Below are 27,319 nucleotides of genomic sequence, written 5' to 3'. Positions count from 1 at the left end.
AAGCCATCTTCTACCTACATGACCTACTATTCACATCCATAAATACTCACAAAAGCCCCCAATGTTCTCATGAGACCGAGAACGCATGACAGGTCTCTACCAGCTCATCGCGTTCGGGATTTCATACTGACATTTCATTTCAAGGTCATACAGAAAGCCTTGTAGGACACACTCGATGTAAGGACAATAGTGCACGAGGTGCATGCGCTCATGAAACAGCTCATAAGTCTCTCTCAACGTCCTCTCATGTCCACTGAGAGACGTGGAGGAACTAAGACGGTGGTGCTGCTATCAAAAATGAATTCGCCTCTTTGTTATGACTATGTCCAACCTTTAGAAGAAAATATTTTACTCAAGATTATGATTTACATCTCATACCTCATATCTCTGTGCTGAAAATACTGTAAGGCCAAGAAGGTCACAAGTCCTTGGCTGAATACTGAATCAGTCAGACGTCCGGGTCACACTCTCATGAATAATAAGCCGCGTGGTGCAACATGAGTCTCATCATGACTATGATGTGAAATTTATTTACACAGAGTTAAAACACAGGACAGATCGCTGTGTTCGAGGTTCGTGATCCACCCAAAAACAACATCTGAGCACTTATTGTTCTCTAATAATAATTTGATGCATATGAGATGAGATGTATCTTTTTTATGACCACAGGTTGTTAATAATGAGCATAAATATGACCTGATATCATTCCATTCTTATATTATTGCCTCATGGACTTATGAAGGCATTCACAGGGACAAAAAAAAATAATAATAATAATTTATGGAGAATAAAAACTGTCATTCAGAAGAATGGTTCAATTCTAACATTAAATGTTAAATAAATAAAATAAATGTATTTAAAAAATGTCAATTAAACAAATCTTTCTGGCATATTTCCTCGTCTTTGACCAGAATTATTGTCACCCTGCATTAAAATAAGCAAAAATGAATAAATAATGTGTATATCATGCAAGGAGTGATATTCTGAGCTCAAACATTCAGGGATGCCGTGTAGTTTTACTCTATTGTTATTTTTATTGTCATGAAGAAGGTAGTCTGGACGCCTCACAGCTCTTGTCTGTGTGGGTTTCCTCCGGGTTCTCCGGTTTCCTCCTAAAAACAAACCAGTAAACGGATCACCTACTTTAATTGCCCCTCGGTGTAAACGAGCGTGTATTTCCAGAGTGCATTTTGAAATTCGACTTCAAAGGATGACAATGTGTTTGCATTTAATCCTTTAGCGGTGTGAATTTTTCTGCCACAGATGTTTTCAAGAGAAGACATTATGATGAAATGATAGTACTTGTAATTGTTGTTGTTGTTGTTTTAAATAATATATTTTGCCCATTCTCTTGAAGGGTGCCAATATTTATGAAGACGACTGTACATATCAACCTTCCTGTATAAAACACAGCAATGGGTTTCCCATCGACACATCTTTCACTTTCTGTCCATCATAATAACGTCTTCATTGTTCTTAATGCGAATCCTGCCAGATGAGTATTTAGTCTCTTGCCTTCCATTTAAATAGACAGTTTTAACAGTTCCATCAGGGTAAATCCTCTGCTTGTACTGCGACGTGTGGATCTCACGTTGGCCGTTTGTGAACTCTACTGTTTTCTCTCCATTTCTGTAGACAGTAAAGAAATAATAAAAAAGAAAAAGAAGTCAGTGTGCTTCACTTTACACCACAGAGTCAAATAAGTTAGTAGAAAAAAACAGTGTGTTGGTTTAGACAATAAAATCTGGCTTAAAAACAGGTTTGTGGGAGTGGGCGGGATTGGTCAAAAAAAAAACAATGGGATTTGGTCAAACGTTCTGAGGGATTGGTCGAAATCTTTTATGGGACTTGTCAGAAGTTCCTGTAGGAGTGGGTGGGAATGATCAGAAACCCTTTGGGAGGCGACAGGAATGGGATTATAAAATGGAATTGGGATGGGAATGGGAATGGGATTAGTCCCATACACACCCCTATATGACGTCTTACTTTGATAACTTGACAACAGTTCCATCAGGGAAGAAGCTTTGCTGTCGGCCGTCAGGGTACAAGGTCTTGACAGTACCATCGGGGAAAAGGATTTCTCGCGTACCATCAGGATGGCGCTTCTCTGCAGAAACACCAGACCTTTTTAAGACGCTGTCATAAAAGCAGCCTATTAGAAAACCAGAAACGTGTTAGAGTGTTATTTGCTCAACCTCTTTGCTTATTTGGGAACTGCAGAACCTCCAAGCCAGACGGGTAAGTGGAGTGAGTCGTCTGGGTATCACAATAATAGTACACCTGCGAGCACAAACACACTGAATCATCAGCCTGAGCATTCAGGGAAACATTCAAGGCCAGTGTAATGTAAAGGGACGTGTTTATAATGAGGAACCTCCGTTACAATGTTTATTTCAGCACTTCCAAAATCTATTACAGGGAGATCAGTGACGCTGAACGCGACATTAAAAAACATTTACGCTTAAAGTGTGATATAAATGACAGAGCAAAACGAAATCTGAAAAGCACTCCAGGGTGTCAGTCTGTAGACATGTGGGCTTGTTTAGGCATTTCTCAATTCAACATGTGCTTAGGCAGCACTTTGGTAGCATTTCACAAATCTGGATGGCATAAACAACTTTTCATTCTGATTCACAGACAAGACAAGAGCAGCATTCGAGTGCATGAAGCTAGGGGGTTGTGTAATATCAAGCAGAACTACTCTTAATTATCTTGGATATGTCCTTGACAATGATTGATGTGGTGCTAGTGTAACAGGTATGGAAAGTATTCTATACATTTAATATATCCATCCATCCATCCATCCATCTTCTACCGCTTACTCCTTCTTCAGGGTCGCGGGGGAACCTGGAGCCAATCCCAGGGAGCATCGGGCACAAGGCGGGGTACACCCTGGACAGGGCACAATCACATACACACTCACACACCCATTCATACACTATGGACACTTTGGACATGCCAATCAGCCTACCATGCATGTCTTTAGACTGGGGGAGGAAACCGGAGTACCCAGAGGAAACCCCCGCAGCACGGGGAGAACATGCAAACTCCGCACACACATGGCGGGAATATCGAACTCCGGACCCTGGAGGTGTGAGGCGAACGTGCTAACCACTAAGCCACCGTGCGCCCATATTTAATATATATATATCCATCCATCCATCTTCTATACCGCTTATCCTTCCTTCAGGGTCACGGGGAACCTGGAGCCTATCCCAGGGAGCATCGGGCACAAGGCGGGGTACACCCTGGACAGGGTGCCAATCCATTGCAGTAAATTTAATATATAGAATTACACAAAAGGAAATGTATATCTGAAGTGACTGTCTGGATGTGTGCATCTTCCCCTTTAATTTTCTGACTGCAGCAGGTAAATGTTAACTTCCCGTCTTTGCACCTCGTCTTCCCTTTCCGCAACGTGTTTTCATGGGAGAGGTAGGATTGTATTTAGCTCTGATAAATCTAATTTCATCTTTGCCTTAAAAATGACTTTTAAACTAACATTCTTTTTCTAAATCATAGTCAGTGCATTATTTCCCATGTATGATTGATTATTTTCCTCTTTTTACTTTAATTAAGGTTATGATTAGTTTTACGCATCATCCGTGAACTTGAGGCACGTGTCGATTGCAATGGACTTCTAATTTATTTTTACAGAAATGTTGAGGGCGAGAGCACGCGTCGTTTGAGACGGTGTTGTCTTTTTGCCGGGATAAACGAAGAGTCGGCCCAGTCGCCGTCCGCATATTGATTTGGTCAAAAGAAAACACACGACGCAGAGGTCTTAATAGTTTTACGCATGTTGATGTATCCCATTTTAGACATCCCGACTGGTTACCCATAGAAAGCCGAGTAGCATATTTTAAACTAAAAATTAAAAGAGCGCCTATATATTTTAATACATATTTCTCTAGGGTAAGTGAGAGACATTTTTATAATACTACACAACGTGTCATGGATATTACATTATATCATTTTTAAACTATGTCTGGTCGTAGATCTTTCAAACACTCAGGGGCTCAAGTGTGGAATGAGTGGCCTCTGGATATTAAAAGTATTTCAAATTTGGTTGGTTTTACAGTAGTCCGAAAGTCAAAAGTTGGTTATTGGAATTTGTGTTGTGTATTGGGTGGATGTTAAATTGTGAGTGTAAATTTTTGCAAATGTGGAAACTTATTGTAGCTTTGTGTTTTAGTAAACAATGCCAAAGCGTAACCTGTGACTCGGAGTGAAGTTTGTTCTTTACATCAAGGACCACAATGGAAACAAGCTTTTAACTTTACTGTGCTTTCCTTGATAAATGAGTGTATTTCACTACATTTTTGTCTAATTAATCAAATCAAATCAAATCAAGCTTTCAGAATCTGTCGAATATCACGCTGACCTTGATTACTCAAATCAGAGGTGGGAAGTAACAATTATCTGCACCTGAGTTTCACTTATACCCTTCTGTACATACCATGGTCCCATCAGGTAGAACGCGCTTGACATCTCCATTGCAAAACGTGACCGTGGTTGATTTCTGATCCGCGCCGATCTCCTTTCTAGTTCCGTTGCGGAAAACAATAACACGTGACCCATCTGACAGGAGCTGTTCTACCTGCAGGATCAAATCATCAGGGGGGGAAAAAAATTGACTTGGATTTAATAGTAGAGTATCATTACAATGAGGAAAGGTTCTCCTTACCTTACCGTCTGGATATCGAGTTTCCTCTCTAACTACAACTTTACCGGCTCCTTGAGTGCTGGAATTCTTCATCTCAGAATTGAGCGAATCCTGAAATCGAACAGATCTTGATATAGTAAATACAACTCCATTAAACTGCAGAGAATATCATAATAGATACAACACAGCTCGTGGAGACGCTTACCTTTCTGGAGACGCTGTTTAATTAAACGTTTCAAAACAGGGCTTTCTAAACTAGGGGTCGTGAGAGAAACTCACAATCACGTCTTCGGTTTTATTCAGTTATTTTACAAATTAATATCAGAAGTATCTCTCTGACTACGAGGACACATTTTGTGTACTACTATTTTGAAATGTTCCTGGGACTCACAGTCATACAAACCACATTGAAATTGAGTGTACATGTTATTTTAATCTTTCCTCTATCCTGACACACAGCATGACACACATCTCCCGAGCCATCGACCTCTGCTAAACAAGCTAGCATTCCTACTAGTGAAAGGAATAAACCTTTGTTTTTTAGTCACTTATGTTACACATATACTTTATTAGTGACATAATAATAAAATGTTTAAATGTTTCAGTGCTTGTAAATTATCAATATGGAAATTTAAAATGTCGCAATGTACTTTTCCTTATACTGGAGTTATACCTTTATATTCTGTACCTTGTATCTGTCGCTTGGAAATGTATACATTATAGATATTTACCTTAAATACCTTTTACAGTAACGTTTTAAAGGTACAACACGTCATCGCAGATAGAAGATACATACAAAATGTCTCAAAGTTGTACTTTTCAGGGTGTTACAACCCCGAGATGAGCCCAGGGGTGACCAGTGTGAAGAGGAAATGCCTAGCTAGTCCACAACAATACTTTCGTATAAGAGTTTGCTAGGTTTTTCTGTTTTATCTATTTGCATGGTACACTGAAGGACACAAACCCACAAGACATAAGACAAGGGTATTCGAAGTGGATGTTTGTAACAAAGGGGCTGGACCGTGGTGGCGCTAAAGGAAAGGAAGAAATACTCGATTTTCACACACACACGCTCATCTAGAGCAAAAATGAAACCCAAATATCGAACTACCCTGGTCTTCCGTCACGAACACAAGTACAGGGGTTGGCATTCGCCTCTTCTCTAGGGTACCACCTCAGCCAGAAGGAACGGTACAGTTTGATACTCCTAAGCATGATGTACAACTTGTATCCCCAACAAAGACGACAATTCTAAACAGTTCCACCTTCTCCAGAAGACGTTTTGCAGAGGGATCTTTTAAAACATTTTTAAACTTGTCCAGTATTGCTAAAAAGGAAAACGTGAAACGACGTGAGAATAAGTACATTTCTGAAGACTTACAGCACATTCGTGTCTCGAACATCACAATGGAATATTCATGTTTTTTCATAGAACATTTCCGTACGGTCATCATTTTTTTTTTTCCAGGTGTGGAAACGAGTGTCTTGAAATGTGATTTCCAAAACACAAACGTTGGACACTTGAACAAGTCCGCTATACTGAATATCAGCTATACTATCGCACATCAGTCGATTAAGCTTTACGTATAATCGGGGGACTTTTGCCAGGAAATGTATCATTTCTGTACAGTACGTAAACAAACGCTGTTGCTGTCGCTACAGCGCTTCGTACTGAAGAAGTGCTGTCTCAGTCTCATCAAGAGTAAAAAATCAGATGTAGACCAAACCTCGGTCATGTCTGTCGATCCATAATCAGACTCGGATGATACAGATTTCCCAGGTTTCAATGTATTCTGCAGTCCTTTTGGCACTGAATTCCTTCTCTCGACCCCATTCTGTTTCTCCGCGGACCTGCATGAGCCCTGAGCAAAGAGTTAAAACACTGAAGCTTCTGAGCAAATACTCATTACGCTTTATACACAGTTCAACTTGATATTTCAAACACTATATATAAGGAATAAACCACAATTATAGGAAAATAATCAATGACAGGGTGGTGCAATGAAGTTGGCATTTTTCCTATAACAGCATGGAGTATAGAGTTTTATTCCTCTTACACCACAGCAGATTCCATAGTAGATTTTTTTATAGTAGTTTAATAGTTACAACCATTTTATAGTGTTTTTTCTAGTTACATCCATTTATAGTTTACCACCGTGGAATGTTTGTTAATATGTTAATAAGTTCTTGTTATTGCTTACATTATAGCAGCTATAAACAGTTGTCCCTTCGTTATCTCTTAATGTTAATAAGACAGAAAATTTTTCTGAGTGTTACGGAGAAACCAAAGAGTACAAAAACTCCTCTGTCTTCCCAGAGTGGAAAGCTTACGTTTACATGGACAGCAGTAATCTAATTATGGACCTTATTCTGAATAAGGCAATATTCTGATTAAGGTGTTTACATGAGTCGCTTTTAGAATACTCCTTTCATGTTCAGGTTTTACGTGTTATAGAACATAGATGGATTAACGGCACGCGTCATTACGTCCCCACGCCACGCCGTCCGACGTTCCCTCCAGAATTTCACGTATCGACATACAGTCAGTCTTCGTTATGGGACCGTATACAGTTTTGGGTGTTTTATTTTTAATTTTACGAAAGCTTCCAGTGCGGTTAATTATTTGTCATGCAGTACGTGCAAATAGATGACTGCTTGAAGCCGTGGGCTGCGTCCCAAACCGCATACTTACCTACTATATAGTATATAGAATTACATGTATTACGCCTACTATATAGTAGGCAAGCACACGGTTTGGGACGCAGCCGTGCTCTCTTGTTTGCCGTCAAACGGTTGAGCGCTGCCGTGTGTGTACGTGTCCTGTCGCAAAAAAAACTTCCACACGACGTTAATAGTGTGATTAAGGTGTGTACATGTCTGTAATACACATCGACAACGCGATTAAAACAGGAATACTCCACACGTCTTAATTCCATTTGTGTTTACTTCGAGTATGACTTTAATCAAATTAAGGTCATCAATAATCACCGTTTACATGCTAGTTTCTTAATCAGGATATTGTCTTAATCGGGTTAATATCGGAATATAGTTGTCCATGTAAACGTACTGACTGACTGTAACAAATCACTGACACTGGAGACTCCTTACATTAATGTTAAGTAAATTTCTCCTCACAGAAAACTTTCACCGTATCAACAATTCTACATTTGTCTTTGTTATATAACACGTTTCTTTTTTAATAAGTTTGTTATTAGTCAGTCTCTGTGTAAGTAGTTGCTATAGAAACAGACATAAAATAGTGAGACACAATTGTTCAGAGTGAGGTTGATGGACGTACCTTTTCGCCGTACTCACTGTATGGGATTGTGTCACTGTCATCCGGGCTCTGAGACGCTGTGGAAGTCCTTGAATTAGACGAGCCTCGTCCTTTTAAAAAAAAATAGATGTCATATAAAGCATACATACACAACTGAAATCTGATCAGGCGTGTCTCTGTTTCCACCGTTCGAGCAGACTCATGGAAAACCAGGAACACGCGACTTCAAAATAGTTAGCTTTTAAGATCATGTGGAAAAAAATATTATATAAAATAAACTTTATGAATAATGAATGAAATTCTCCACTACAGCAACTGCAGGAAATACTGTACTACATACCTTTCTTCTAAAAAAGGAAAAGTATGGCAAACAAATAATGGCACCCCCCGCAAGTCCCACAGACACCCACCCACACAACACACACACACATATATACACACACACAAACAAACAAGCAAATTTTCATCCATAAAGCCATCTATTTGTATGCTGTTAGTCTCCAGGAACTGTTGCTGTCACTGACCACACCCTACAGTATATCTTTTCTATCCGAGAAGCAGCAGACAGAAACGGCAGTGTGCACTCACACAGGGGCTGTAGATTTACCATTAAACAAGATAATGAGCCAAACACACATCCAAATCAAAATAGAAACGATTGTAGAAGCCCAAATCCTTGTTTGGTAATCATCGTTTCAGTCTCTGGATTTGAACCCTATTAAAACCTGTGGTCTGAACTGAAGAGGACTTCTACATGCACAAACCTAAGCATGCGAAAAGCTTGAAATGATCTGCATGGAGGAGTATTGAGAATCCTCTATAAGGTGTATATGAATTTATTAGAATTTACTACAGGAAGGAACTCGGTTATGTTATTCTCTCCAGGGGAGATTTGGCGTCACTAAATATCAATTGTGAGGGTGTCAACATTTTTGAAACCTGTGTGTTTTACCGAAGAAAAATAAAAACTGCACTCAGCAGAGTTGATTGTGTTGACTGTTAAGGATTACAACAATACAAAAGGTTGTGACAAACTAGACATGACGCACAAGGTGTTGTCTGGGTGGAGATGGAGCAGGGATGAAGAAACCAGGAAGTAAACAGGAAATAATCAAATAAAACCGACTTACTTGTGGATGAAATTTTCTGTTTGTTCTTTTCCTGGGAACTGGTAACAGAGCGTGTTCTTGTCTGATTTTAAAAAATTATAATAGAAGAAAACCTTAATACTTATGACATGACAAAGAACATCATTGTGTGATTGAATACTTTGTTTTGAGGTTTTTATTGTGTAGTGTCATTTTGTAATGTAGTCTGAACATTTATTTGTATAATGAATGAATAATGAATATTACATAATGGAACCGGATGACGGTCATGTGTCAGTGATGAAACTGTTTTAATGACTCACTTATGACAGGTGGCGAGGGACAGACTGTTTATAGCTGCCATAACGTAAGTGAGAACAGGAATTGTTTCACAGATGTATAAGCAGAATAAAACACTTCATGGCATGCGGTTATAGGACAACTATCAACTTCAGAGTGATCACAGTAACTCCGATTTGCGTCGGGCTGCATTTGCCTATTTAAGATCTCAGTAAATCAGGGCCTGAGTGTTTATCTCGCTGAGGAAGTAGAATTTCAAGGGCACGACAGTGTTGTTCCACATGCCCATATCACATGCGTATCACATGTCGCTGATGTGTTTACGTCTCAAAAGCAGCAAACGTGCCGTTCTGTAATTCCTATTTTTGTAAACACGATCGCTCCGCTGATGTTGTCTATATATACACATAGTTTTATGTGCAGCTGATTTCATACTATTATGTGGAAATGCGCAAAAGCAGTTAACAACAAGCCCGAGTGTAGTGAACCTGAGAAATACAGGACTGTGCAAAAGTCCTAGGCTTTTTTGTGCATTTTTTTTTTTTTACATTTATTTGATATGTTTTGCATTATTCCATCAGCATAAAATAGCCATTTTTAGATTTAAAAATGTCCCCCCACAAAACATGCTGAAAATAAAATTGACAGGAAAAACATATGTAAGTAAAGACCATATTATGTAACAGATCAAACTGTATTTAAGTGAACAAAACTGATCAGAAGGTCGTGAGTTCAAATCCCAGCACTACCAAGCTGCTACTATTGGGCGACTGTTGGGCCCTCGAGCAAGGCCCTTAACCCTCAACTGCTCAGTTGGGTAAAAAAAAAATGAGATAAATGTAAGTCGCTCTAGATAAGGGCGTCTGCCAAATGCCATAAATGTAAATATAAATGTACTGCATTGCAAAGAAAACGATTTTTTAATCTTAGCAAGTGAAAATATAGTCAGATTTATCTAGTATTTCCTATTATAAGATTGTCATAAACCAAAGATATTATTATTTAACCTATTTCGAAACCTATTTCCAGCTTGAAATAATCTTTCGGCAGATAACTGTGCTAATTTTAAGCATCTAATTCTAGAAAGAAGCAAGTTATCTGCATAAGAAAATGTAAAGCTTGTCTAGAGTGTCTAGAAATAGGTTTAATAATGTGATATTTGGTTGACTGTAACCTTATAACAAGAAATACAACATAAATTTGAATACATTCAAGACAATTTCACTTGCTTAGCTTTTTTTTTTAACATACTATTTTTGTGTTCTTTTTTTCTTCAGACCATTTCTTTACACATGCCGAAGACTTTTGCGCAGTACTCTATATGAGTTTCTAGATGAGACGTCAAACGCGGGGCTAAAAGGGAAATTGCACAAGTCTCTTCTTCCCCACTGCTGTTTACATCCTGATGATCAGGTTAAATCCAGCTATTACTTCTTCCACCAGCCTGGACGGAAGAATACGGTTGCTAAATGATGAATTCTGGTAAATGTAAACAGCTTGTACAATATGCTCGACACTTCCTCTCTATAAGAAACACCAGTGGCACTTTAATAGCACTGATGTTTCATGAGCATTAACCCTTTCACACAATGTCCATTTGTAGAAAAATATACGGTTTAAATCACCCCCAAACCACTCAAGAACATTCCTGTAACTTAACACAATACATTTCCGTTCACTTCTGTTGCTCTCTAGACTATTCTGCTATTCTCAGAGCCTCTGGTATCCATCCAAACGTCCGACGCAAAAGTCTAAAAACATTTTTTTTCCCTAGTTTCTATTAGACTTTAATCTCCTTTCTAATATCATCACCAGCTACCACTGGATATATCATAAATAACGTGTATATTATATAAGTATATTACAACTGAGAGGATCCACAACCTGTTCATTGAATGACAGAAGCTGTTATAAAGACACAGAGTGTGTGTGTGTGTGTGTGTGTAGAAATTATATGAAGGGGTATAACAGCTTGATGCATGAAGTTAAAAGGCAGTGATTAAAATTGAAATAAATTGAGGCAACAATCATAACTCTATTATTACTGATTATTATTATAATACATAATGATCACTAATCGATTACTGTCTATTACAACTGATCATACGTTGATTATTATTGAGAAGAAGAAAAAAAAACAGATACGGTGTGTAAAAGAAAACGTATTTATATTTTTAAACTGATGTGTAAACAGGCTAGTAAGTAGGCTGGTGATTTTGCCTGTAACTCTGATACTTTGAAATCAATCATATCAAACATCGTATTTTAATGGTATCATCAAATATTGAATCGTCGCCTTAAGAATCGAATACTGTATAAATAAATTACACATGAACTGATATGATTTTCATTTTTTGGTTGATTATTATTAACATCGTAGCGTTTAACTGAAATTCTGTGATATAGAAGGAACGAATGTGACGCCTGCTAGAAATAAATTTTCCTTTGTCATTTTGTCCGCACTTTATTCGCTCAACTGTAAATGAAGTTTTCCATTCCAGTGCTGATTTAATCTTCACATAGATTTCCCCTTCGACATATTAGACCACACTTCCTGTTTCAGACTCCAGGCACTGTGTGGATTTCAGATATGTGGATTTCAATTCTAAAAACGAAATAAAAACCACTCTAAAATCAATCAAAAATAAAAGAGAAAGAAACAGCTGAGTGACTCATATCCGGCTCCAGTTTCGCTCTGTATAAGAGTGCTAGCAGGTGTGTAATGTGTGAGGCTGCTCACCAGGTTTCGAGCATCAGGATGAGGTGTGGCTCTGCCGGAGCTCTGAGGTCTAACCTGAACGTCACACTGACTCATCAACGCCTTGTTCTCCCTGGTCAGGGCATCGACGCGACTCTGCAGCTCGCTGTGAGCCTGCCACCACTCGCACTCCTTTCTCTTCAGCTGCTCTTTCAGAAACTGGATTTGCTGTCTGAAATCCTTCATACATATATATATATATATATATATATATATATATATATATATATATATATATATATATAAACACACCACAGTTTAGCACAGGCACCAGGATACACACCTATTCAAATGTCTTATAAAGTGAAATGTCTGAATGTGAAAATGATTTCAGGACATGATTCTGGATTAACATTCCCGGAACAACCAATAACCGGTCACTTCCTGAGCTGCCATCTTCTAGATGCACCAACATAGACTGTACTAAATATTATACCACCACAAGGCTAGAACATTCTTCATTCTGATTGGTCAGATGTCAAGCAAATAACAGGTTTATATTAATGCACTCATTAATATAAACAGATTATTGTTTCTATAGTAACAGTTTACATACAAGGACTTGTGCGGCGGAACGAACAACCGCTATAGACTACAGTAAGTGCTAACTGGAACTAACTTGGTTCATAGCTGTTCCACAACATTTAATGTAGCTACAAATGGTTAAAAAGTAGGATGTGTACTTGTTTAACAAACAATAAAAAAATGTTAGTATTGACAAATTGCTGTGCAATATGAGGAATTGCATGCAATTAACTTTGTAGTGGTAACAGTAACTATGCTTAATCACGTCGTTGACTATTTTTCTATACCAGCACACCTCGAAGTGTTTTTTTTTATTTATTTAGTGATGTTAGCTAAACCCTTACGAACGTTCCCTCCATATCTTGGGTTATAGCGCCTCAAGAGCCTTCGTAAAGCTTAGCAAAGTCTTCGTCTGATTGATTGGCTGCACTCGTTGGAATAAAATGGACTTTTCCTGAACTTTTGATGATGTTTGGCAGCTCAGTTGAAATCAATAGCATGTGGTAGCGTTTTAAATTTGACTCTTTTGGTGGATAGACTACAGCTGAGCAGTTGAGGGTTAAGGCTGCTGCTCAAGAACTCCCATCCATGGCAGTTTGGAGATACTGGGATTTGAAATCATGACCTTCCCATCAGTAGCCCAAAGCCTTAACCACCGATTCGTCATGTTGCTGACGGCTACAGAGTTCTGTGGTTCGATCCCTAGCTTGTGTTACTCTCTGTACAGAGTTTTCGCACATGATTTGTTTCTGGGTTCGCCTGTTTTCTCGCAAAAACCTGCCAGTAGGTGGACTCTAACCTACCGCTAGCTGTGTGTGTGTGCATGGTGCCCTGGATGTATTCTCATCTCATCCAGGATGTATTCCCACCTCATACCCAGCGTTCCCGAGATAGACTCCGGATCCACCGCCACCCTGACCGGGATAAAGCGCTTACTGAAGATGAATGGAAGAATGAACTGTGTATCAAAGCTGTGATTGGAAACCATGATGGTTCACGTTTTTGCTCTTACTACTTTCCAACACACCTGAACCAGATATTCAGTGCTCTTGATTAATCTCTTGGTTCAGATTAGTGTCAACCTCAAACACCCCACCATAAGTATAATGTTTAGTGTAAACATAGCTGTCCACATGCATGAGAATCAGTCCGATCTGCTATCTACACGGCTGTGTATACGCACTTTCCGAACACTGTGACACAATGACCTTTATGGATCTGGGTTAAAGGAAACATTCAGGATCTTGAAGAAATCATGCTCACTATTACTAAGGAATGAACAGATCCTGGTTTTACCTCAGCCTCATTAAGGTGCCGTGTGACCTCCTGAGGTGTGTGCTCTGAAGAGCTGCAGTTTTGTATGCTGTCTTTGTCGTTATTAGAAAAGCGGTCCATTTCAGATCTGTACAAATAAAAAATGACACGTAATAATTAATGCGAGTGATTACAAAGCGAGAGAAAAAATACAAGAATTACCACTCCAGGATGTAAATAATCTGATAATATGGAGTATCTCATGAAACTGTAGACACCCAGCATGCTAACATCCTGGATTCAGATTCATTATCATCTGCCAATCTCATCCAGTCTCCTGAAACCGGCCTCCTCATGAAAAGCCCACCAGGAACCTGAGTTATTATACACAACCTGAGGAAATTCAGCGCTTTATCCTGCTCCGTTTTCATCTTGTCCATCATCAGGTCATTGCTCGTTCCATCTCTGATATCCGACCCAGAATTTTCCTGTACTTTCTTCACTGGATCACCTCCTGAAAAGCAGATAGGTGAATTTTAATTCACATCGATCATAGCTAGTGCTGTCTGTTATGCAAAGAATATAACAACTGTAAATGAAAAAGTGGTGTAAATAGGAAAATAATCACTGGCAAGGCGGCGTTATGAAGCAGAGCTACTGCTAAGCACTTTCCCTTGTAACGCCGCAAACTGTCAACGCAAACAATTTTTAAACTGATTAAAGAACAAAATTTCATGCTTTTTATCTGTTTATAGTTACATTTTTAATGTTGTGGAATGTTCCGGGAAAAAAAAAGGTAAGTTCCTGTTCATTCCTTCAGCTTTATTACTTTATTTATTACTTTATTCTCTGCCTTGATGTTCATTTTAAAAAATAATAATTAAACAAAAACTTCAACGTTCTCCGTCAGAAAACACAACATCACATTACAGTGACTGCTGACGCTGGAGACTCCTTCCATAAATGCTTGATAAACATCTCTGTTTGAAAACGTCACTGTCACTACACAACTGATAGAACAAGTGCGTTATACTATAAACAAAGCACGTTAATGGCTGTGATCTGCAGCCGCACTACTGTCTGAGCTGCTGGTGTTAGAAAATGAATCACCTCCTGACCAATCCGAATTGAGAATTCAACCGTGCCGTGGTAGAAGAATGTTTCGAAAAAATGTCAATCCTCACCATTCATGGAGTGCTGAGTTTTCTCCCAGAGATCGTTGTTCGTTTTGTTTTTTCCTGTAGATTTCACTTGAGGGAAAATCCTAGCGAGGAGGTCCGAGTTACTGGCACCGGGGGGTGTACCCTCACCGCTGGTCTCTTTTGGAGTTCTTGAGGGTTTGTGAGGTTCAGACCAACAAAGCTGCTGTAGCTCAGAGTCGCTCCCGTCATCAGATCCAGATGAACTAGAAAGTTCATGGAAGAAATGTGGAGCTCGTGGACATTCACTTGGACTAACGTCACTCGGAGCGTCACTAGCGTAGTCCTCGTCGGATAGATCCAGATTCTGATCTGAGTTTATTCTTAAGTGATTAGGAGGGTTTGGGGGTTTGGGATCATCCTCAGCAGCAGTGCTGTCACCAGAAGAGCTATGGAGCAACAGCTGCTTTATTTCAGTAGTCAAGCTTAGCGCCTTGGTGCTGGCTTCGTCCAGATCACACACTCTAACAATGCGATCGTTTACCTTCTTGAAGCCAACTCTTTCTTCAGGAAGATGGATCTTAGGAGCAACTTTTCTACCAGAAAGCATAATGCATCCATCTTGCAACGTGGTACTTCTGATTTGATTTGGCTGCTTTGGACGTTCTTCATTTTTTTGAGAAGAATGTTTATCATGATCCAAAGCTAGAAATGTGCACTCGTGTGCAGGATGGATGTTCCTCAGTAGGTTCTCCTGGCCAGATCTCTGGTCAGAGCACTTCGCTTTATCTTTTCTCATTAACAGCAGATTCTGCAGAGCTGGGCTGCTGCTCTGTTGAATATGAGGGCTACTGTTCGTCCATCTGATTTTGTCACTGTGCTGGAGAGCAGATGCTGTTGAGGGTCTCTGAAGCTGTGTGGACGTCGTGATCTTGGAGGCAGGTTGGATTTTCTGGATGTTGTCTTTAATTTGACCGACTCTAGACCTTCCATCACCTTTACGCAGGAAATTCTTTTTCTCGGCTGTTCTGAGCTGCAGTAAAGGATAATAAACTATGACCTTCCACCAGTCTTCCAACATATCAAACTTATCAAAGGAAAAATCCACCCTGAACAACCAACATGCTAATCTTTATAATTAACATGTGATCTTCAATGGTGTCCAAGATCTGTTATGTCATAAAGCTGACTTTTGTTTTAGTTCAAATTTCTTTCATCATTTATTTTCTCAGTTTGCTACATCCTACCCACAATGCCGTTTGACTACCTGCTTAGAGTGTAGCCTTTGCTTTACGAGAGCGATGCAGCGGCGCTTTAGTCCTGTAGTCTGTACTCTTTGCTCAAACAGGTCAGCTTCCAAAGCTTCCACTTTCACGCTAATACCAACGTCAACACCGTCGCTCTCGTCATCTAGTCAAGCCGAGTCTCTGCTGTAACTCACTCTCATATACCTAGCTGCATTGCATTCTGGGAATTTGAGCACAGCATTTGCACTAACGTCTCCACTACTCCTACACTGGATTTCTCATTAAAATGATGTTGCTACTGGAAAATGGTGAATAAGAAAAACAAAAAAAAAGCCCTTGCCGTGTTGTTTTTAAGATCAGTGAAACATGATCATTATCACATACTGTATGTATGAGATTGCTGACATTTTTTTCTCCTATTACACACTAAACTTCTCACAGGAATAATGAAAATACTGTACTGACCACCAAATTAGCACCAGAGTCGCTAAACACATCACAAATATTTCAATATAAACATAATGAATGTGTTTCAAGGTGGAGGTTTCCTTTGGATGTTACACTTGTAACACAGCATAACCAGACGTTTGTGTTATACACGACAACAATTACAGCTCTTGTAAAAAAAAAAAAAATAAAAAAATAAAAATTTACCTGCTCATCCTTTTTTATAACCTCTTTATCCAATTTGAGCTGCTCTTCAACAAAATCATCAAAAGTCTTCTCCGTCTCTTTGAGTCCTGGACGAATAGGCCTGGGTCACAGAACAAAATATCCTGAATAACATCATGGTTTCACAAAATCACCCCCAATACATGTATGAAATAGTTATAAATGAGTAAAAAATTAAACAATGCGAACACGTGCACAAGAAACAAAGCACATTTTTTTCATGTTTGTTGAATTGTCTGAATTGTCAGAAAAACCACTTGTTCTGTGGACCGAAGGAAACGTTAATGAGATGGTCACGGGTGCACTGTGAAAGGGTCAGGTGTACTTAACTCTTCGTGCCTGTTTTTAAGCATAATTAGACCCAAGCTGCACAAGATCACATCATTTAAGCATTGTGCACATAAAACCACTCCCGTCAGTACATGTAGATTTGAAGAAGGATCACACAAAGTAGTGGGAAGTTGGCGCAAAAACCATGAAAGGGGAAAGAAATAGGAAGTGTAGATATGGTCAGTTTTATGCGTGATCCCAAAGACCAGTTATAAATGAATGCGTTACGTGTTGTTCTGGTGTGGTGTGTGGTTTTCCCACATGGCTGGGGCAGTCAGTGCAGAAGTTTTTCATGAGCATTTTAGGACCTTGGTGAACGACCTATTCAGGGAAACTATGCATTTTAATACTGTTTGTCAACAAATCCTCTTTTTTTGGTCTTGAAGCCTTAATTGAACTACCTAGTTTCTTTCTTTTTCTGTTTTCTATAAATTTTGGCGAATGGAAAAAAAAAAATATATTAGCCTCAAAATATTTTCTGATTCTTTTCGAAGATACACGTTAAGATAGTTAAGATATCAGATGCATAGACACAGCGGTCATTAATCGCCTTGACTGAGAGAGAAAAAAAAAAAAAGAAAGAAATTGAAATTTGTTTATCACATTGAAACTGAATTAAATTCATTCCTTCGTCTTCAGTAAGCGATTTATCCTGGTGTGGGTGGAGGTGAATCTGGAGCCTGTCCCTGGGTGGGATCACTGGCTGTGAGTTGGGAATACATCCTGGGAATCACAGGGCATCATACACGTTCACACACTCATTCACACACTCATTCACACCTATGGCCAATGTACAGTATGTTTTTGTGAGTTGGGAAGAATTAGAGCTTAACTAGCAATCAGAACATTGATTGTAAATGCCATAAAATCCAAAGAAATCTACAATAAATGATATAAATATCAGTGCAGAGAAGGGGAAACAGGACACTTGGGGCATTCAACAGATATTATGGGTTTAAAAATACATTTCTGTCATTTATTTTTTCTAGCAGTCTGATGTTCTCAGTTTAATACTTTTATTATAGTATGAACTCTTTTTTCAGGGGGTATGTTTTTTGGAGCTGGACAGAATTAGAGATTAACTCATTGTCAATCTCTCCTGAAATGTATGTGCTGTGTATCTCCTGCGTTTTAGTGATCGTCACCTTTCCTCGGGATTCGCTGGGACTTTTCTCCGGACTCCAAAAGGACTGACTGTACAGGATTCCTCCCCCGGCCCACACGACTCCTCTTTAATAGGAGATAAACATCTCTGCTCTGTACTGACCGCCTGTAGAGACGTGTGGTCTGAAAAGGAAAAAAAAAAAAAGAATTACTACTTACAACTTATCCCAAGATCAGCAGTAGCTCCTGGGGGTGTGTGTGGGGTGGAGGGGGGGGGTGTGTGGGGGGTAAGCATTTTTTATTATCATAGATGTGAGTTTTCTGAAATGGCTATAAATAGCTGCAGGCAGTGTTTAAACTGTAAACAGAATGAGAGGGATGATGGGATCAAATTACAGGGCACTTCAGCATGTTTCATCACATGTAGGAAAGCCTTTAGGGCACTGGGTCACATATTCTCCACGAGAACAACACCGTTAGTAGGCACTTCAACTTGTTTTCTCGCACATGGGGCAGCCATGAGGGCATTTCATCACGATTTTTCCATTTGAAGGACACTATATCACAGCTCCTCCACTTTTTTTTTTATATGTATATGTATGTATACATATACGGGGGGGGGACGACGACAAAGCACGTACATAATGAATAGAAATGTTATAGAAATTCTAAAAATCTAAAAATAAACATTTCTAAACATTATTCGAAAGCCATAAATTGAATAAATAAATACGAAAATAATAAGTAAGGTAAGCAGGGATTTTTTTTTGAGAAAAAAAAGTTAAATAGATAGATAGATAGATAGATAGATAGATAGATAGATAGATAGATAGATAGATCTCAGAATTTGGTCATCATTTTGCTTAACTGTGACTTTGATATCTACAGTAAATCATATTAAACCTAAAAACCTAAAAATGAGAGGGAAACAGGACACTTTGGACATTCAAGAGGTTTGAAAATATTATTATTATTATTATTATTATTATTATTATTATTATTATTATTATTTATTTTAAAGATTTTTTGTCATTACATTTTTTTTGTAATTTTTTTAAAGATTTTCTTTAAGTCTGATGTTCGCGGTTCAAGACACACTACCAGTCAAAAGTTTGTGGACACCCGACTGAAATGTTTCTCGTGATGTTAAAAAGCTTTTGATCTGAAGGTGTGTGATTAAACGTGTGAAATCGGCGTCGTAGACAAAAATATAATCGTGTCGACGTATTCGTTTCTTTCATTAGAAAACGAACATCATATTTACAAAATAAATCTTTATTTAAACGGACGACTCGGAGAGAAATATTTCCGAAAAGCAGGAGATAAGAGTCCGGCGTCGGTGTGAACTCCTTTAATACTGTTTAAAAAGCATCTCGGGGAAATTCCTCAAGAAATCGCTCGAGAAAACGCCAAGAATACATTTCTGGAAATTCTAGGTGAAAAGGGCGTCGACTTTGAAGATGATAAAATATTAAAATATTTTTGATTTATTTGGGATTTTTTTATCATGACATAATTCCCATAGCTCCATTTGTTTTATTCCAGAGTTTTGATGACTTTATTATTATTCTAAAATGTGGAAATAATAAATCAAAATAAAGAATGAGCGAGTCTAAACTTTTGACTGGTAGTGTATATATATTTTTTTATCATAGTATGAACTCTTTTGGAAATCGAGCAGAAGATTTATTAAATTTATGATTCAGGAATTCAACCTGTTAATAAAAACATTGGTGAAATAAATGCACGTCTATCATTCTTTTTAAGTTGAAAACAGGCTCAGACTTGTTTGGAAGTGCTCCGTTTCCAAGAAATGTACTCAGCCTTGCGTTACGTCATAGTAAAATCACAAAGCTATAAATAGTAAAAGAACGACAAATCTACTCAGATTGGGGGGGGGGGGACTCTATGCTTCATGTGCGTGAGAATTGAGGTGTTAACAGCATGCAAACGACATTATGTTTCCATGTAATCTTTATTGCACAACCGTAAACACATCATCAGATCTTACTCTGCAGTGGAAAACCCCAGAGAACCGGCTGAAGGAAGATAAATTAAATGGTCACAAATCTGGGACGCTGACTAGCAGCCCAAGGGCCTGATGACTTCCTCCCCCCCCCAATTGTGTTTGCTCTTGGTTATTCTCCTGCTGAGTGACTGCGTAACTCTTGAGCCTGTTGTGACGTGCCTCCTCAGGCATGGGAAGTGCTCTGGCAACAAGTCTGAGCAACTTTAAGCGGTGGTGCAGACTCACTGAAGCACTCTTACCTCGGAGTACAGCTCGGGGAAGACTAAGCAGTATGTATCAGGATCTCAGAAGCATGCAAAAAAGACTTTTTTGCCTTCTAGCAGTTTTTTTTCTTGTGCGCTGCTGAAATTGAACTCTTTCAACTCCCAAGACAGTGGATTTACTAAGCAAAGGATAATAATAATAATAATAATAATAATAATAATAATAAAAACAACAATAATAACACTAATGGAGTACCACGCGAGTGACAACTGTACAGCTGGAAGTAAGGACCTGTACAAGTTCTACTTCTCGGTGATGATAATTGAGTTTATCCTGGCACTTCCTCTGAACCTCACTGTGATCTACCTCTTCATTTTTAAACTCCAATTCTGGAAATCTAAAAGCAACAACATTTTTCTGTTCAATCTCGTCCTGGCGGATATCCTGCTCCTTATTTGCTTGCCAGTCAGGGCGTACTACTTTCAGCGTGGAGAGAGACGGAGTAACAACAACACCGTTTGTAAATCAGTCCTCTTTATGCTTTTTTTGAACCGAGGAGCCAGCATCGCTTTCCTGACTATTATTTCCATCAACCGTTACTTGAGTGTGGTCCATCCCGGGATAAAGAACCCCTTGAAGATTCGGAAAAGATCCGTTCTCATCTCCGTTCTGGTCTGGGTTTTGCTCATGCCTCTGACCATCCCGTCCTTGCTGACCACGTTTGAGTGCTGCAACAACAACGAGACGGGCGAGGAGACCAGCAGCGTTTTCGCAGACAACGCCACCACTGATACCTTCAGAGAGCTCGTGTTTTTCACACCGGTTCTCATCTCGTCTATCGTCCTGGTCTACTGCACCATAAGGATCACGAACAGGCTGAAGGAGAAGACGGTCGGCGACAGGACCAAGCTGAGAAGAGCGGTATTCCTGGTCACTCTGGTCGTCTCGGTGTTTGCTTTCTGCTTTTGGCCGTCTGCTATTTCAAGGCTGGTGCTGTTGGTAGTCAGAGAAAAAAATCAACCGAGCGCAGAAGAAATCGCGGTTCAGGTCTACGATGGCCTCATGTGCCTCTCGTATCTGGATTGCCTCCTGGACCCGATCGTCTACTGTCTGAGCAGTACCAAGTTCAAACGCGTGTATATATCCACGTATCTGCCTTTTCTGATGAAAGGACACCATGCAGAACATCACTGAAACATCATCATGAGCACAAACGCACAAATGAGTGAATGTAATAACATTAAAAACCTAAAGCTTTGAACAAACATCCAAAAATTCAAGAGTGTCATTGACACGATTTTAAACTGTGATGATTTTAATCGGTTATTTTACATTTGAGTAAAAACAACGACAAAAAAAAGCGTTATTGGTTAGTTCTGTTGTTAATTGTACTGTTTTACTGATTTGTTTTTTTTTTATTTATACAGTGACATGCACCACATCGTAGATCATGTGCTATAAGACCTTTAGATTTCACAGTTTTATTCTCATTAAACATGCTGGGGTTTTTTTTTGTTGTTGTTGTTGTTTATCAGAGAGGTGTTTTTTTTTTTTTTTTAATGAAATGTGGTTGAAATGTAAAAAACAAAAAAACAACAAAAAAAAACCCCTCAGATCTGTGATGTGTTCACACAGCAGAGTTTAAGGGTACTCTTAGGTTTAAAAACGTAAGAGCTGTATTCAGAGTAGAGTTACGCACATGTAGTGAGGAGTTAATGAAACTGTGTACATTGCATTTCAGACCTCAGGACTTACTAAGTGCTACTCAGAAAGATTTATGTGCAGGAAGGAGTTTGTGGAAAATAAAGGTGTGTCTCGGTGACTGCATGCGTGATAAAATACCCTCCATCCATCGCACACAACCTCATGACCTCGATTTAATATCTCGTCGCTTCATTGAGCTGTGTGCAGTCAGAGCATGATATAAAAATAATACGGCGTGCTGGATCGAGTGCTATTTTATATATCATACTACGACTAGAACTATTCATGCAATTCATATTCATATTGCCAATATACTAGACAACTATTAGATTGAATTCAACGCTTGCCACCTTCTCGTTCATACCTTCGGTTTATATTACAGCGCATTACATTTAACAGTCAGGAAAAAAAGAGTCTTTAGTCCATATTTTCTATCCCTGATTTTTTTTTTCTCCTGGTGCTTGTGCTTAAAGGTGGTGGTCACGATGCTATTGAAAGATCTCGAACGCTTCTGCGCAAGAACAATCTCGCAAATCAGTCAGGGGATGTTTCTAGAACCAAAGAAAATCGACTTAAGCAGGTGCAGAACCCGATTCTGAAGAGCGCATAACTTTCCCTGTATGTATACCGACATGACCTTCGGACTTAAGCTGTCAACTCTCAGTACAGCCCTTATTTTTTAACACAGGAAAAAAAAAAGCCTAGTTAATTAGCTTAGGTAGCAATTCTACGAATTAGCTCCGGAAATTCCCTAAAATCCACAGAAAGTTAAAATAAATCTCAAAATGGTAACACTTCATTTTAAGGAACAGACGTAAGGGGTTTATAAAGGTCCTGTCGGCTTAATAAAGCTCACTTTAGACACTCGTAAAAGGTTTATTCACTATCTATTAGGGCTTTTTTAAAAATTTTATATACATCATGACCTGTATTGCGATAACGCGCAATAAACAGTCTCCATGTTAGACCTAAAGTCTCCATGTTAGACCTTCAGGTTCTAAGCAGCATCAAGTCACTGCATTTTACAGCTTTAAGAGCTGAATAATTCACTAATGATATCATTTTTATTCCATGTTCTGAATAGAGTTTTAGTTATCACTAATTAGGGACTGAAAAGGAATACCTTTGCGATAAATTGCGATCACTTGACACAACACAAGAGTTTTATCACAAATATTAATGCAGTTATTTTTAGATAACAGACTTCTTGTCAAGACTACGAATAAAGACTTAACTAATAGACTAATAGACTGATAAATAAAGAGTAATTAATAAATAATAGCTAAGAAAGGTAAAAATAGTCAATGAATATTTTACAGAGGTCCGGTTGGAGCTTTATGAAACAAATAAGACCTTGTTTAACCCCTTGTTCCTTATAATAAACTGTCACCGTAAGGTTTGGCTTCAGGCAGGACAGTAGGACAGCAGATTTGAACATATCTGCTTAACCCTTTAGTGATAGCCGGTATTCAACTTTTTCAGAAGGAAGAATGTTGTCATTTTGAACCTCGAATTGACCCCTAGCTGCAGATGTTCTCATACAGGAGACGAGTTTGGGATGATGAGTCTCGGGACTGTTTGGAAAATTAAGAAGTGTGTAAAAATGTTAGTAAGATTTATTCAGCGGTGACGGTCAGAGCCTACCAGCGCACTGTGTTCGTTGAGGAGCACAAGCTGGGACTTCCTGCTCCACTCCAGCTCTAATAATAACCGTGTTGGAAACACACTTCCTGCAATCTAGCACACCATCAGCACCTGTTTCAGGACGCTGTGAGAGTGAATAAGCCTGGTACTGGGTTAGGAAAGCTGGGGACAGCATTAGTCCTGAAAGAGAAAGAAGACAAACCTAATTTGACTTTATAATCATGGGAAAAGGACTCGTGTGCATTTACAAATTTCCTCATGCTAATTCAGTCACCCCATTACCTCATAACCCTAGTGACAGGAAGTGGTTTGTGAAATAAGTGACACCTAATCATTAAGCACTGTGTCACAGCAATAAATAAAAGAAAGAAAGAAAAAAAGATGTGCAGTAGTGTCTTGTAATTTGTGCAAAAGAATTATGATTCATGATTATTCCTTTGAAAAAAACAAACATGTTGCTATTTTTCTGTACGTTTAAACTCATTTCTTGTGCCAAGATCTGATTCCGTATGGCGCTTTTTCCCAGTAACTGAGTCGGTGTTGGGTAATTTACAACAAGCCTCTTCATGTAGGAAAATAAAATTCAGTCCAGCAAGTGCTCACACGAGAACGCTCTCTATTTAGGGCTCTCAGATAAATCATTCCAAAACTTGCACACTTTAGTTTCTACTTTAGTGATACACGCACACACGCACACACGCACACGCACAGAGCTTTTTATATTATATATTGCTCGTTAGGGACAAATTCATACATTTAAAATCTATATCCTGAATTGATATGTTTCTGTAAAGCTGCTTTGAGACAATGTCCGTTGTTAAAAGCGCTACACAAATAAAACTGAATTGAATTGAATATTACAGCCATGTGAATTTTTGACTCTAAATTGTTCAAAAGGTGTTGATTAATGAATTAATGATTAATACTGCAGCTACGAATCATAGGTTTATATTAATGCACTAGAGCCAGTGTACGTATGGTGACTAAGACTTGTATGGCGGACGCTCCACATGCACCAATTTTTTAAAAACGTATGTAATCGTTGACGTACTGAGACATTTATTTACCAGCTATGGAAGGAGTCTCCAGTGTTAGGAAAGTCTTTAGGATGGAGGAGGTTGCGCTTTGTCATGCAGTTTCTTTGTGATATTAAAAGATGCATTGTTAACGTCGAGAGAGAGAAAAAAGTGAGTCTGGTGAGGGAAGAACTGTTTATAGCTGCAATAACATACGTGATAACTTCCTGTGGATTGATAAAGTTTCGTAGCTTGGTCGCTGTGTCTCAATTCTGAAGGTCTCTAGTCTGTGTTATGATGTTTCTGCACCAGGGCAGAATTGTTTTGTGTTCTTGGAATGTGTTGTTTTGAGCATTGCTTATCACCCCGCCTTTCGCCCTCACTCTCTCTCTCGGTTCTTCTTCTTCTTTGCATCTGGTAGAACAGACGTCTTCGATTCTTATATCACTCGAACCTACGTTATAGATGTTTTGAATTGATTTGTGATCATTCTTATCATTCTCAGTTTTTTTTTTCCCTCTTTCGGCTACTCCCATTCAGGATCGCCACAGCAGATCACTTGACCACATATTTAGATTCTGGCACGAGGTTGTTTTTTTTCCCATTTTCCAGACTTGGGACCAACACTTGGAGAGCACTGGCACCCTCCAGTGGCTGCGGTCGGTTCCCTGACAGAGAATCGAACCCGGACCACAGCGGTGAGAGCGGCGCATGCTAGCCACTAGTCCGCCTGGGAACCACTTCAGGGTGTGCAGTTACTGGAAAATAATCCACTTCAAAATGGCAACAGTAACTCCGCTTCGTCACACCACCTCGTCATTGATTATTTTCCTATACAGCACACCCCACTTATTATGTTTATAAATAATAATGCTGATAGCAATGATGTCCAATACTATACTATTACATGTTTTATGAATTAAAATGTGCAGAAAGTTGTATTCTCTTTGGCCATGTTTATATATATATATATATATAGAGAGAGAGAGAGAGAGAGAGAGAGAGAGAGAGAGAGAGAGAGAGAGAGAGTCGTGATGTGTCATAATCTAACCAAATTAGCATGTGGCATACACTATCATGGTATCAAACATTAAGGCTATCACATGCCAGGGTTCAAGTAAACTGTTATTCAGTTACACACACACACACACACACACACACACACACACACACACACACTGCAATATATCCTAATGATACAATCTTTTACATCCTTCTGTAATGTTTTCTAAATTCACCAGCTTTAAATCTGTCAGGAAGTCTTGCTCTTAAAAGACGACGGTATTACTCTAATTAAGGGTTGCGATCGTATTGTTGATGTATTACAGGCGAAATCTGTTTTTTGATTCAAAATGACCTGTGTAAAATTGTTTCACAGCTGACGTTTATAGGCTTTTATAATAGGCATGAACCAAAGTGTAGCTGAAGGCAGGAGTTGAACTGCTGCTCCTCTGGGTTATGGCTGTAAGTCTCTTGTGTCAACACTCATATGTTTGGACTCATTAGCCTCTATTTATAACCATTAGCTTTTATTGACTATGTCTGGAATCATGTCATGAGCCTTGTGTTTAATAATTATATCTTGTTGTACTTCCTGTTCTTCTGTACGTGTGCCTGTGGATTTGCTTTAAGCCTTACACTGACATGAGTGCTAATAAAATAAGCGTGTCTGTTAGAACCTAGCATTTACCACACAGCAGCTATTTTCACCCTTAAGCACGGAGGAATTTGTCTTTCTTTTTTTTATATAGCACTAAGTTAGTTCCAGCTAAGTAGTTAAATAGTTAGCATTGCTAACAGTAGCTAATTGAGTAGTAGCTAGCCAGGTTGTCTAACAAGCTAGCTAATGTGTTGTCCCCTATAACCAAAACCAAACAAAATGAAGATAGCTATCTTTAGGCTAACAGTTATTATACTGGTTAATGTTAGGCTAACAGGTATTATTAAAGTTATTATACTTTAGTGTGTTAGTTAACAAGTTAGTTAACATCAAAGTAAGTATTATATTCTGTAAAACAGTAGCCAAGGCCACTAGCTTAGAGCTTGGCTTTTGTCTTCTTTTCATATTTATCGAAAATCTTTTGGGGTGGTTTGTACAATAAAACCATACAAAGCATTGAGATGAATTAATTAATTTCTGAGAAAATAGTTGACAACGTGTATAATCAGAGTTACCGCTACGACCTCAAAGTTAATTATTATTTACTTTTTTTTACTATACTTTTTAAAAATCGATTTATAGTTAGATTTAATGTTGTTGAACGTCTGTGAAACAACATTGTTCCTGTTATCGCTTATGCTATAGCAGCTATAAACATTTTTCACGCTCACAAAAAAAAAGAAAAAAAAAAGAGCTGTTACC

At 38.7% G+C, this 27,319-nt stretch overlaps 3 protein-coding genes across 3 annotated transcripts; 1 reads left to right on the top strand and 2 right to left on the bottom strand.

Annotated features, from left to right (window-relative positions):
• Nucleotides 1–10: 10 nt before the first annotated feature.
• LOC128601607 (centromere protein J-like) lies at nt 11–12,275 on the bottom strand. Its single transcript, XM_053614914.1, has 9 exons — nt 12,072–12,275; nt 9,074–9,134; nt 7,965–8,053; nt 6,394–6,528; nt 4,688–4,777; nt 4,460–4,600; nt 2,196–2,280; nt 1,987–2,107; nt 11–1,629 (listed from the first exon to the last, which is right to left on the bottom strand). Exons 1-9 carry the CDS (start codon nt 12,273–12,275, stop codon nt 1,440–1,442), a joined length of 1,116 nt encoding a protein of 371 aa, XP_053470889.1. The 3' UTR covers nt 11–1,439.
• Nucleotides 12,276–13,759: 1,484 nt separating this feature from the next.
• si:ch211-140l13.3 (uncharacterized) lies at nt 13,760–18,554 on the bottom strand. The gene is made up of 4 exons (XM_053614314.1): nt 18,402–18,554; nt 15,053–17,008; nt 14,262–14,382; nt 13,760–14,016 (listed from the first exon to the last, which is right to left on the bottom strand). The coding sequence occupies exons 2-4, from the start codon at nt 16,086–16,088 to the stop codon at nt 13,851–13,853; spliced, it is 1,323 nt and encodes a 440-aa protein (XP_053470289.1). The 5' UTR covers nt 16,089–17,008; nt 18,402–18,554; the 3' UTR covers nt 13,760–13,850.
• Nucleotides 16,260–26,531, top strand: gpr31 (G protein-coupled receptor 31). Its single transcript, XM_053614913.1, has 3 exons — nt 16,260–16,285; nt 18,392–18,541; nt 20,620–26,531. The coding sequence occupies exons 1-3, from the start codon at nt 16,260–16,262 to the stop codon at nt 21,785–21,787; spliced, it is 1,344 nt and encodes a 447-aa protein (XP_053470888.1). The 3' UTR covers nt 21,788–26,531.
• Nucleotides 26,532–27,319: the final 788 nt, after the last annotated feature.

Source organism: Ictalurus furcatus, chromosome 25, assembly GCF_023375685.1.
Source record: "Ictalurus furcatus strain D&B chromosome 25, Billie_1.0, whole genome shotgun sequence".
NCBI classification, from domain to species: domain Eukaryota; kingdom Metazoa; phylum Chordata; class Actinopteri; order Siluriformes; family Ictaluridae; genus Ictalurus; species Ictalurus furcatus.
This window is presented reverse-complemented; position numbering and strand designations above follow the sequence as displayed.